This window comes from Antechinus flavipes, chromosome 3 (genome assembly GCF_016432865.1).
Source record: "Antechinus flavipes isolate AdamAnt ecotype Samford, QLD, Australia chromosome 3, AdamAnt_v2, whole genome shotgun sequence".
In the NCBI taxonomy this organism is placed as follows: Eukaryota; Metazoa; Chordata; class Mammalia; order Dasyuromorphia; family Dasyuridae; genus Antechinus; species Antechinus flavipes.
In genome coordinates this window covers 622,164,144-622,177,250 of record NC_067400.1, presented here as the reverse complement: position 1 = coordinate 622,177,250, position 13,107 = coordinate 622,164,144, and the positions used below count along the sequence as shown (strand labels likewise).

General features: G+C 36.5%; 1 protein-coding gene across 1 annotated transcript; it reads left to right on the top strand.

Annotated features, from left to right (window-relative positions):
- The first annotated feature begins 2,089 nt into the window (after positions 1-2,089).
- LOC127557591 (olfactory receptor 2L8-like) lies at positions 2,090-12,204 on the top strand. Its single transcript, XM_051990900.1, has 2 exons — positions 2,090-2,240; positions 11,411-12,204. The coding sequence occupies exons 1-2, from the start codon at positions 2,090-2,092 to the stop codon at positions 12,202-12,204; spliced, it is 945 nt and encodes a 314-aa protein (XP_051846860.1).
- The last annotated feature ends 903 nt before the right edge of the window (positions 12,205-13,107 follow it).

The following is a 13,107-nucleotide window of genomic DNA, read 5'->3' as shown; positions in this document are numbered from 1 at the left end:
TTTTCATTCATCATTTACTACCTTCACTCCTGTACATATTCTGCTGAACAAAACTGAAGAAACTCCAGTGGCCATTCTGAATAGGGCAACAACATGTAAATGACTTGCAATCTCAACTGGACCCTCAGTGCTACCAGGATATCCTACTACATCTGCCTACTCACATACAATACTATTCTCCCCAAAGGCTCTTTCAAAATTTTTCATTCATCCTTAAGTCTCACATGGCTCTCCATGTTCTCTCCATCTCAGCTGAGAGCTTTGTCTCATCTTTTGCAGAAAAAAAATGAGGTAAGAAATTTCATTTTCTTTCCTCAACCTTATTGCATATTACTCTTATGCCTTTTCCAACTATCTCCTTCTTCTCTCTATCTCACATGATGAAGTAGCTTTAATCTTTATTAAACTTAATCCCCCTACACACTCAAGAAATACATTCTTTACTGTGTCCTCCAACAGACTATCTCCCTCTGTTATCCTTATGCTATCCCTAATTTTCAATCTCTTCCTGTCTACTAGTTCATTTCCTACTGTCTATACACATGTCCATGTCTCTCCCATCTAGCTGTCCCAAAAAAAGCCCTCACTTGAAAAAAGAGAGAAAGAGATCAATGAATTGGGCATGCAAATAAAAAAGCCAGGAAGAGAACAAAATAAAAAAGCCCCAATTAAATACCAAATTAGACATCCTGAAATTCAAAGGAGATCTAACCACTATTGATTAGAGAAATTAAAACTAAAATAACTCTGTGGTACCACCACACACCTCTCAGATTGACTAAGATCACAGCAAAAGGTAATGATAAATTTTGGAGGGGATGTGAGACAACTGGGTTATTAATGCATTGTTGGTGGAATTGTGAAACGATCCGAGCACTCTGGAGAGCAATTTGGAATTATGTCCAAATTTCTATGAAACTGTGCATACCCTGGTTGATCCAGCAATTCCATTATTTAGTCTTTACCCTCCCATGTTAATAATTTTCTGAATTTATTTATCCAAATGATGTTGTTCATCTTTTATTTTCAAAGAGGACTAATGACATCCCAGGGCAATGACTTGACTTGTGCTTGAATTAAATTTGAATAATTCAGAGTTTCAAAAAGTCATGAGCCTCAATCTGTCCAGAGCACTGAAAGTCCAATGACAAGACAAAACTAAGATGATGAGTGATTTAAATAATGCTGAATGAAGAATTTATGTAGCTATATCATTTTTTAAAATCTACTTTTCTTATCTTGGTCTTACCAAAGGAACTAGATCTATTTTTAAATTCAATATGAAGGCTAGCAAATGGTTATTATGTTTTATATTTACTGACCCTGACTTCCTTTTTTTATCAAATGACCTTTGATATGAAAGATGTGAAGATTTATCCAAAAATTATTTTTGGTTTTGAAATTTAGGCAGTTTATTGGATATATCTTTGCTCTTCAAGCCTAGATGCTAAGAGTTACTTTTGTTTTAGCCAGTACTATCACATAGTTGATCATGATATTTTGGGGCAATATCTATATGTAACTTTGGATTTGTAAGTTTGGATTCCTGAATAAATATTAATTTGGTCAACTTTGTTTCCTGTTTGATATTATAAATATTAACCTATTCATTTTTTAAAACTATTGCATTTGAAAGCAAAGCAAGAATAGAGAGATTTAAAGTAGACAAAACCACCAATACAAATAGTTCTCCTCCCAAGGATCCATTAATTTCTGATCTCTTCATTGCATTGGAATGTGTTTCTTGCTCTTCAATTAGGAGGGAAGACCAGGCCTTGAGAGGCTGTATCAGTTTCCTATTGACTTATCAAGATAAGAAATCATCTAAGAAAGGATAATGAATGAAGATGAGCCATTTTTTTCAGCACCTGAACCATGAATTGATCATCTCAAAGTCTCAGTTAATTTAAGCGATTTATTTGATTTATTTCTTTGAGTTGAAATTTATTGACCTAAGAAAATGAAATGACTTTTATGATAGTAATGATTTTTAGCCACAGACTCAGTCTTGGGCTTTGTGTTTATCCAGTATTCTTTTTCTAAAACTTTTTTTTTTTGGACTTTAGGTAGAAAAAGTGAAATAATACCGATGTGGGAAGAAAAGAATCAGACTTTTCCTAAAGATTTCATTCTTTTAGGATTATTGCATCGAAATCAGTATGGATTCTTATTCTTAACACTTATTCTCATCATTTTTATGGTAGCAATTACAGGAAATACAGTTTTGATTCTTGCACTCACTTCTGTTCTGATTTTTCCCCTCCCTCCCTCCACCCCCTCATCTAGATGGCAAGCAGTGCTATATATGTTAAATATGTTGCAGTATATCCTAGATACAATATTTATGTGCAGAATTGAACAGTTCTCTTGTTGCACAGGGAGAATTGGATTCAGAATGTAAAAATAACCCAGGAAGAAAAACAAAAATGCAAATGGTTTATATTCATTTCCCAGTGTTCTTTCTTTAGGTGTAACTGCTTCTGTCCATCACTGATCAATTGAAACTGAGTTAGGTCTCTTTATCAAAGAAATCCACTTCCATCAGAATACATCTTCATACAGTATCGTTGTTGAAGTATATAAGGATCTCCTGGTTCTGCTCATTTCATTTAGCATCAGTTCATGTAAGTCTCTTCAAGCTTCTCTGTATTCATCCTGCTGGTCATTTCTTACAGGACAATAATATTCCATAACCTTCATATACCACAATTTACCCAACCATTCTCCAATTGATGGGCATCCATTCATTTTCCAGTTTATAGCCACTACAAATAGGGCTGCCACAAACATTTTGGCACATACAGGTCCCTTTCCCTTCTTTAGTATTTCTTTGGGATATAAGCCCAGAAGTAACACTGCTGGATCAAAGGGTATGCACAGTTTGATAACTTTTTGGGCATAATTCCAGATTGCTCTCCAGAATGGTTGTATTTGTTCATAACTCCACCAACAATGCACCAGTGTCCCAGTTTTCCCGCATCCCCTCCAACATTCATCATTATTATTTCTTGTCATCTTAGCCAATCTGACAGATGTGTAGTGGTATCTCAGAGTTGTCTTAATTTGCATTTCTCTGATCAATAGTGATTTGGAACACCCTTTCATATGAGTGGTAATAGTTTCAATTTCATCATGTGAAAATTGTCTGTTCTTATTCTTTGACCATTTATCAATTGGAGAATGGCTTGATTTCTTGTAAATTAGAGTCAATTCTCTATATATTTTGGAAATGAGGCCTTTATCAGAACCTTCAACTGTGAAGATGTTTTCCCAGTTTGTTGCTTCCCTTCTAATCTTGTTTGCATTAGTTTTGTTTGTACAAAGGCTTTTTAATTTGATGTAATGAAAATTTTATATTTTGTGATCAGTAATGGTCTCTAGTTCATCTTTGGTCACAAATTTCTTTCTCGGGAGGTGACTTTCAGTTTTAAAATTCCAACCTTCCTAGTCCTGAGAAGAACACTTAACTTGACTGCCTGTAAGGCACTGTGCTTGTAATTTAGAATCCATCAGAAAGTCAACTAGCCACTTCTCCACAGAAATTAGTGTCAATGACTATAAGATAAAGGGTTTGAAAAAGATGATTTCTCAAGTGGTGTCCTTCTCTGATATGCTATCATTAATCTTTTAGTCAGTGAGGCCATGTCATGCTAGTCCCTCGTGGCCTTTCATTGGTAGATATACAAGCCAACAGTGATCTCAGCAGGAAAGGCCATCTTTCTGTGGGTTTAGAGCCAGGATACTCTCCAAAGAAACAAAGCTCAGATTAAGTGTTAGTTGTAGGGCAAAGGGATCTCCCCAAGGACTTGGACAGCAGGGACAGTGACTTCAGAAACAGAACCACTAGCACAAAGGAGCTTGTAAGAGACTGTGTATAGTATTACAGTTTAGCTTTCATCACATCCACTAGCTTTGAGGAAATTATCAGGGCTGAGAAATGGCATCCTAAAGATATGATGAACACCATCAAGTATAGAGGTGAGAGAATATCAGAATTATGTTCTCTGTGCAAGCAGGGGACTTTTGAAGAATGACTGGGAAAATCCTTTCCTACTGTGGCCTGGAAAGTAGAAGAAGAAGAAGAATAGTTTATTAATTAGAATTTTTCATGTACACTTTAGTTTAGTAGTTAGAATTTTTCATGTACAGAGGGCTTTTCCCTCCACAATCTTTTGGTGTGAGCAATCTAATATTGCTACTCATTTATCAATGAGGGAATAGACAGAGAGAAATTATGTGTACATAGACAATAATTAATAAGTGGCAAATATGGTCAGAAAGCTCAGCTTTTATATTATGCTTCATAGGATGAGATTTAAATTTTTAAAAAGATAAAATTCTAGCTATACATGTGAGAGAACATGGGACCAAAGAAATCTGCAAAATTTCCTTCTGGAAGGAAAAACAGCATTTCCTCCATCAGGGAAAGTAGATGCATGAAATACTCAAAAGCAAGGAGGAAGCCTTTTCCTCTAGAAGTCCCTTCCCAGATCAGGAGTCTAAGATTCTTGAGAGAGACTCTTGGTAGTCATGTATAATGTGCATGTGGGACTATATGGGAGGATGTCATCTTACACAGCTCCATGTATAGCATCAGGAATTCAAGTCATAATCAAGAAAAGTTGAAGTTTTGTCCCAAATTAAAGAACTGAGAGAAGTTTAAATATATAGATTTCCTTGCCTGCACCTGCTTTCAAAGGACTACATAGTTGAAGGATTGAATATAAGTGAAATGAGAGGAAGAGCTCAGTGTGTGTGTGTGTGTGTGTGTGTGTGTGTGTGTGTGTGTGTGTGTGTTGAAGTAAGGTCAGAACCTAAGTTCATCATCTGAGGGCTCCTGTCAATTGTACTGTTCCTGGGCACTCCATCTCATCAGATCTCCAAACCCTTATCTGTAGCATAAGAAAATTGTGTTGTCTTTGAGGTCCTTTCCATGATTATGCTGAAAAAGAAAAATGATCTTTGAGCTCCATAGAACAACTGTTGGGGGCCTCCAAGGCTGGGAAGGTTATGGTTATTCTAACATAAGGAAAGCACGAAAGTTAAACTGACTAATTTCTTTTTTTTTAATAACTTTTTTATTGACAGAACCCATGCCAGGGTAATTTTTTTACAGCATTATCCCTTGCATTTACTTCTGTTCTGATTTTTCCCCTCCCTCCCTCCACCCCCTCCCCCAGATGGCAAGCAGTCCTTTACATGTTGAATAAGTTACAGTATATACTACATACAATATATGTGTGCAGAACTGAACAGTTTTCTTGTTGCACAGGGAGAATTGGATTCAGAAGGTATAAATTACCCGGGAAGAAAAACAAAAATGCAAGCAATTTATATTCATTTCCCAGTGTTTTTTCGTTGGGTGTAGCTGCTTCTGTCCATCTTTGATCAATTGAGACTGAATTAGCTCTCTTTATCGAAGAGATCCACTTCCATCAGAATACATCCTCAAACAGTATCATTGTTGAGGTATATAACATTCTCCTGGTTCTGCTCATTTCACTTAGCATCAGTTCATGTAAGTCTCGCCAGTCCTCTCTGTATTCATCCTGCTGGTCATTCCTTACAGAACAGTAATATTCCATAATGTTCACATACCACAATTTACTCAACCATTCTCCAATTGATGGTAAACTGACTAATTTCTTGTAGTGACTGATCTACATGAGATGACAGGGAACAGGAATGATAAGCAAGGCAAGGGGGATTTTTTTCCCCCTGGAAACTGCTGAGGATGCTTTTTGGTCTGATTATGCTTTGTGTATGCGTGGGGGGGGGAGAGAAAAAGCTGGTTGTGTCACATAGGAAACTTTCCTGAATTGTTTGTGGAATTTAGCTCATCTATTGGATAGAGTGATATTATTATGATGCTAAAAATCATTTATCCTGAGATCATATCTCATCCTCATTATAAGCAGCTCAATGGGTTAGATCAGTCCAAATGTTATCCTTAGCTGCCAGAGTTTGAATATTCAAGCTAATTATGTAATTTAACATTTTATATATATAAAGGTCTCATTTAGACAAGAAAAACTTAGTCTAGTATCAGTAGGATTAGAGTATTTAGAGAAGAAAGGCCCTGGGAAAATCAATTTCACAACTATGAACACAGAGTTTCATTAAAAGTGAGTATTTCCAATGTATACATAGAAAAGAAATAGGAGAAAAAGGATATGAACTCAGATCTTTTGACATTAGATTTAAACTAATACTGCTTGTTGCTTTGATTATTTATTTTGCTGTTCAGACCTCTTCTTTCACAAATGTGGGAAATCCCTTCACCAATGTGGATCAACAAATCCTTCATGATACTGAGCTTTGGCAAGTTTTGGGGGGAGCACTGAGAAGTTGTAACTTGTTACTTGTTGCTGTCATTTAGTGAGAGGTGAAATTTGAATACTGACCCCAGTTCTGGCCATTCCACTGCTTAATACTGTCTTTTAAAAAGGGGGCAGATTGTATTGCTATCTTTTCTTTATACTTGGCTTACATCCCCTCCCTTCCGAAGCACTATATCTTACAATAAAGAATCTAAAAAGAAAAGAAAAAAAAATAAGTTCACTAAGACTAATCAAAACAATTGTCTTAATAGCAGTAATGGAACAACATTCTATAAATGTTGATTGGTTAAGGAGCAACCAGGTGTCATGGTGGATAGTGGGACAAGATTGGAGACAGGAAGACCTGAGCTGAAATCCAACTTTAGACACTATGTGAGCCTGGGCATCTCACTTAACCCTTAATATCTCAGTTTCCTCATTTGTAAAATAAATTATAGAAGGGAATGGCAAACTACTCCAGTATCTTTGCCAAAGAAACCCCACTTGGGGTCCTAAAGAGTCACTCATAATTGAACAACAACAACCATAAGATAGTGTTTTTATATGTTGCCAGGAAGTCTCTCTTGCTTCTCCCCTCTCAATTCTGATGTTCTTTCTGCCTCACTTTGGCACTCCATCATGACCATCACTGACTTCGGCCAGGTCATCTATCCACTGTATCACTTAGATGTCCTTATACTACTAACAATAACCCATTATTATCATTTTATTTAAAGAATTTTCAGGTGCTTTATTTCAATGATGCTTCCCCAAAGCCCCATAAATGAAGAATAAAAATCTTTCATGATGAAAGAGATGAAAAAGTTTTCCTTCCATGAGCCAAGCAAGGAGTGGGGAGAACCAGGATGTCAGCTCAGCTCGTCCAACTCTAACAGTGTTGGGTTTGGGGGATTTCCACTGGGAACATTTTCACTGCTGATAAAATGAACTAGGGACCAGGTAGACAGGATTAGCTCCTTTGTTCTAATGCCAAGGTTGCTTTTCATTGACATTTTCTCTCCCTTCATCCAAATGAGAATCACTGGAAAGCATGAGTGGATTGAATCTTCAACAAAATTAATCTTTAAAAAGTTACTCTAAAAACACTCTAGCAACCCAATTCATCTCCATAACTTTTTTTAAAATAACTTTTTATTGACAGAACCCATACCAGGGTAATTTTTTACAGCATTATCCCTTGCACTCACTTCTGTTCTGATTTTTCCTCTCCCTCCTTCCACCCCCTCCCCCAGATGGCAAGCAGTCCTTTACATGTTGAATAGGTTACAGTATATCCTAGATACAATATATGTGTGCAGAACCGAACAGTTTTCTTGTTGCACAGGGAGAATTGGATTCAGAAGGTATAAATAACACAGGAAGAAAAACAGAAATGCAAGCAGTTTATATTTATTTCCCAGTATTCTTTCTTTGGGTGTAGCTGCTTCTGTCCATCCTTGATAAACTGAAACTGAATTAGTTCTCTTTATCGAAGAGATCCACTTCCATCAGAATACATCCTCAAACAGTATCGTTGCTGAAGTATATAATGATCTCCTGGTTCTGCTCATTTCACTTAGCATCAGTTCATGTAAGTCTCACCAGTCCTCTCTGTATTCATCCTGCTCGTCATTTCTTATAGAACAATAATATTCCATAACGTTCATATACCACAATTTACCCAGCCACTCTCTAATTGATGGGCATCCATTCATTTTCCAGCTTCTAGCCACTACAAACAGGGCTGCCACAAACAATTTTGCACATACAGGTCCCTTTCCCTTCTTTAGTATCTCTTTGGGGTATAAGCCCAGAAGTAACACTTCTGGATCAAAGGGTATGCACAGTTTGATAACTTTTTGAGCATAGTTCCAAATTGTTCTCCAGAATGGCTGGATGTGTTCACAATTCCACCAACAATGTATCAGTGTCCCTGTTTTCCCACATCCCCTCCAACATTCCACATTATCTTTCCCTGTCATTTTAGCCAATCTGACAGGTGTGTAGTGATATCTCAGAGTTGTCTTAATTTGTATTTCTCTGATTAATAATGATTTGGAACATATTTTCATATGGCTATAAATAGTTTTAATTTCTTCATCTGAGAATTGTCTGTTCATATCATTTGACCATTTATCAATTGGAGAATGGCTCGATTTCTTATAAATTAAAGTCAATTCTCTATATATTTTGGAAATGAGGCTTTTATCAGAACCTTTGACTATAAAAACGTTTTCCCAGTTTATTGTTTCCCTTCTAGTCTTGTCTGCATTTCTTTTGTTTGTACAAAAACTTTTCAATTTGATATAATCAAAATTTTCTATTTTGTGGTCAATAGTGATCTCTAGTTCTTCTTTGGTCATAAATTCCTCCCTCTTCCACAGGCCTGAGAGGTAAACTATCCTATGCTCTTCCAATTTATTTATAATCTCATTCTTTATGCCTAGGTCATGAACCCAGTTTGGCCTTATCTTGGTGTACAGTGTTAAGTGTGGGTCAATGCCTAGTTTCTGCCATATTAATTTCCAATTTTCCCACTAATTTTGGTCAAATAATGCATTCTTATCCCAAAAACTGGGGTCTTAGGGTTTGTCAAACACTAGATTATTAAAGTTATTGGCTATTTTGTCCTTTGAATCTAACCTATTCTATTGATCAACTAGTCTATTTCCAAGCCAATACCAGATGGTTTTAGTAACTGCTGCTTTAGAATATAATTTTAGATCTGGTACTGCTAGGCCACCTTCATTTGATTTTTTTTTTCATTAGTTCCCTTGAAATTCTTGACCTTTCGTTTTTCATATGAACTTTGTTGTTATTTTTTCTAGGTTGTTAAAACAGTTTTTTTGGGGAGTCTGATTGGTATAGTGCTAAATAAATAGATTAGTTTAGGTAGTATTGTCATCTTTATTATATTTGCTCACCCAATCCAAGAGCATTTAATATTTTTTCAGTTGGTTAGATCAGACTTAATTTGTGTGGAAAGTCTTTTGTAGTTTTGCTCATAAAGTTCATCTCCATATCTTTTATTTGAAAAGGTTTTCTTTCTAAATGAATTACTCTTAACTGAGTTACTCATGAATCAAGTGCTTTTGATACAAATCTTTCATATTTTATTTCTCTTTTTTAAGCATATGAGCTTGAAGCAGACAGTATGGCACATCTGCCCTGAGCCCCATTACAACATGGAAATTACATTTTCAAAAAGCTTTTTCATAGAACATACACATATGTTTCCATATGCATACTGGCTCTTATGCATAATAAGTGAATTTTTATGTTTGAGAGTCAGTGTCATGTACTGAATAAAGTTGGTCTTATGGAAGACCTGAGTATGGAAATCTGACAATAATATATGCTAGTCACTGACTCCTGCCAAACCACTTAACCTCTAAGTCCACTGCACTGCTTTTAAGTGCATAAATTGCAAAGAAAAGCTGATCTGCCTCAGTAGAGGAATTGTTCTTGTATGAGTTCCTTGTACTAAGGAAAGCACAAGCTCAATCCTTACAAATCATGGCTTGCCTGCCTTTGTGTGCAGGGGTGGGTGGGTGGGTGCATGTATGTGTGTCTATGTGGATGTGGGTCCTGGGGGAACAGGTGAATGTCACTGGCCACCTTCATCCTCTGCTGCCTGTTTTGGACCCAGCTCTCCAGCTCCTCAGGAATCCTGCTCTCCTAATTCCAGAACATTTTTGATCACTAGCCCGACTTAGCCCACCAGTGTTTGGTCTTAAGTCACACCCATGCTCCAGATCTAGAAAGTTCATGTCAATGAATTGCCCTATGGATATATTAACCATTCAAGTCACTTTCAAAGCCAAATCTCACCATCACATGCTTACATATATTGACTTCCACATTCAAATGCAAGCTCCTAGAGAGTAGGGACTTTTTTTTTTAATATATTCCAGTGCCTGGCACATAGTATGCACTTAATAAATACTTTCAAAGATTAATTTCATATACAATCACACACGTGATTAATGGTTAATAGAGTCACAAAGATTTGGATACAACTAAATCACTGAACAATAATGCATGTATATATGTATGCATATATTTGTGTGTGTATCTCTCAGTGTATAATCTTACTTCTCCAATTTCCCCTTTCACATCAAACAAATCACATTTGAAAAAGAACTAAAAAACCTGAAATGTGTCCACGATGTTGGGGCTAACATGTAAGCACAGAATCAGGAAGACTTGCCTTCTACTCCTGCTTCTGACACATCCTGTTGGATGAGTCTGGGCAGCTGGACACCTCTCAGCTCTCTAAATTACAAAATAGCTCCTGAAGCACATTGAGAGAGGGAATTCATCACCTAGAGTTCTCTAGAGAATGGCAATCACAAGTCTAGGCAGGAAAAAACCCATTTCAGATACAAACTCACACACATAAAATTTCTTTTTAGTGTGGGGAGATGTTAAAGAATAGAAAACTCCAACAGAAATCAAAGAAAATCTTTTTGGCCCCAAAGTAGCTTCTGAAGTGGAAGGACAGCCCTGAGACCATGAGAAACATTATCTTTGTTTGAAACTCGTGTCTGCAGTCAGAACTATGTTGCTAGCTTTTCACACCCTAATGCAGATGGTATTTACTGTTTTACACCCCAAGATAAAAACCTTATCCACTACCTAAGACTTTGACAACTTAATAAACATAAAGAAATATTGTCTTATTGCCTATCTGGGAATGGAATTCTTAAATGGGATAGAAAGAATTCTATTGTTATAATGAGTGCTTTAAAGAACCCCTTTGTAGATTTTTTTTTATAAATATGTGTCTCTGAAACTACGTGGCACTGATCCCCAGATCTGATTGGGCTCAGTCCTGGCCCTTAAACTTTCATTATTTTGACTGGCCTATATTTTCTGTCATCTGGGCACTTCACTTCTTATTTATTTCTTTTATGTTTCAGGAAAATAATTTAGAAAGTTCTTTATGGAGGAATGGAATCAAACCACCACTGGTTTCTTTTTAATGGGGCTGTTTCCACCAACAAAGACTAGCCTGCTTCTCTTCCTCTTGGTTATCCTCATCTTCCTAATTGCCTTTTTGGGTAACTCAACCATGATTTTCCTCATCTGGATGGATCGCCATCTCCACACCCCTATGTATTTCCTACTCAGTCAGCTCTCCCTCATGGACCTCATGTACATTTGCAGTACAGTTCCCAAGATGGTCATCAACTTCCTGTCTGGGAACAATTCTATCTCTTTAGTAGGTTGTGCTTTCCAAAGTGTCAGCTTCCTAACCATGGCAGGTGCTGAAGGATTACTCCTGGCATCCATGGCCTATGACCGTTATGTAGCCATTTGCCGTCCCCTCCATTATGCTATTGTCATGAACAAGAGAATGTGTTTGCTGATGATTGCTGGGTCCTGGGTCTCTGCATTCATCAATTCCATTTTCCATACAACATATATACTCTATATGCCCTATTGCAAGTCCAGAGTCATTAACCATTTTTTCTGCGATATTCCTGCCATGGTGCCTCTGGCCTGTATAGATACCTGGACCTATGAGTACATGGTACTCTTCAGCACCAGCTTGTTTCTTTTGGTCCCTTTCATTGGTATCATGGCTTCCTATGGCCGGGTTCTCTATGCTGTTTACCACATGCGCTCAACACAGGGGAGGAAGAAAGCTTTCACAACTTGTTCCACCCACCTGACTGTGGTTACCTTCTACTATGGCCCATTTGTGTACACATATCTAAGGCCTCCATCTCTGCGCTCCCCAGAAGAGGATAAGAACATGGCAGTCTTCTATACCATCCTCACCCCTATGCTTAACCCCATCATCTATAGCTTGAGAAATAAGGAGGTGTTGGGAGCTCTCCAGAGGGTCTTTGGAAAATCCTTATTTCAAAAAGCATAGCTGGGGACATAAAGTCACAGAAACAGAACCATAAACAATCTTACCAGTTACATAGCTTAACTTCTTTATAGGACAGATTAGGGCACTGAGTGTATTCATCCATCAATCGTGATTAACCATTATTTTATTTTTATATTTTTTTCTTTCTATCCTTTTTTCTTTTTACAATGCTTTTTATTTTCAAAACATATGCATAGATAGCTTTCAACATCCACCTCACGAAACCTGCTTAACATTATTTTAAATATTATTTTTCTCCATTAATATATAATTTTTCTCTGATATGTTCTCCCAGAAACAAATAAGCAAGTATTCAAACTTTTGTAGCAACTTGGAAAAATTAATAAAAATAAATCAGAAAATTGGCCAAATCCAATAATGTGTTTCACATTCTGTGTAATTGGTTAATCACTATTTTGTTGACAGGTGAATGAAATTCTTTATCACCAGTATTTTCAAATCATGGCTGGTTTTTTGATGATCACAATTCTTAATGGTTTCAATTAAATGTATTAGCAGTGTTATTGTTATTTTGGAAATTATTCTACACTTAATGACTTAAGTGAAATTTAAGATACTCTGATTCTGCTTTCTAGTCCCTTTAGGATTGGTTTTCAGAAAAGGAATTTATGTGTATATTGAATGCAGACACATATTTGTATTTCCCTACCATGATGTTGTGAGATATCTCTATAGTACAATTATAGAAAAGTATAAAATTAGAAAAATAAAAGAAAAAGAAATTATTCTGCCACATTTGTTTAGTTTCCTCTTCATCAGTTTACACATCTTCAATTTCTTTGAAACTGTCTCCTTTGTTGTTAAAGCTCAGTCATATAGTATTACACTCATATACCATCATTTGTTCTCCTTTTATGGGAAATCACTTAGTTTCCCATTGTT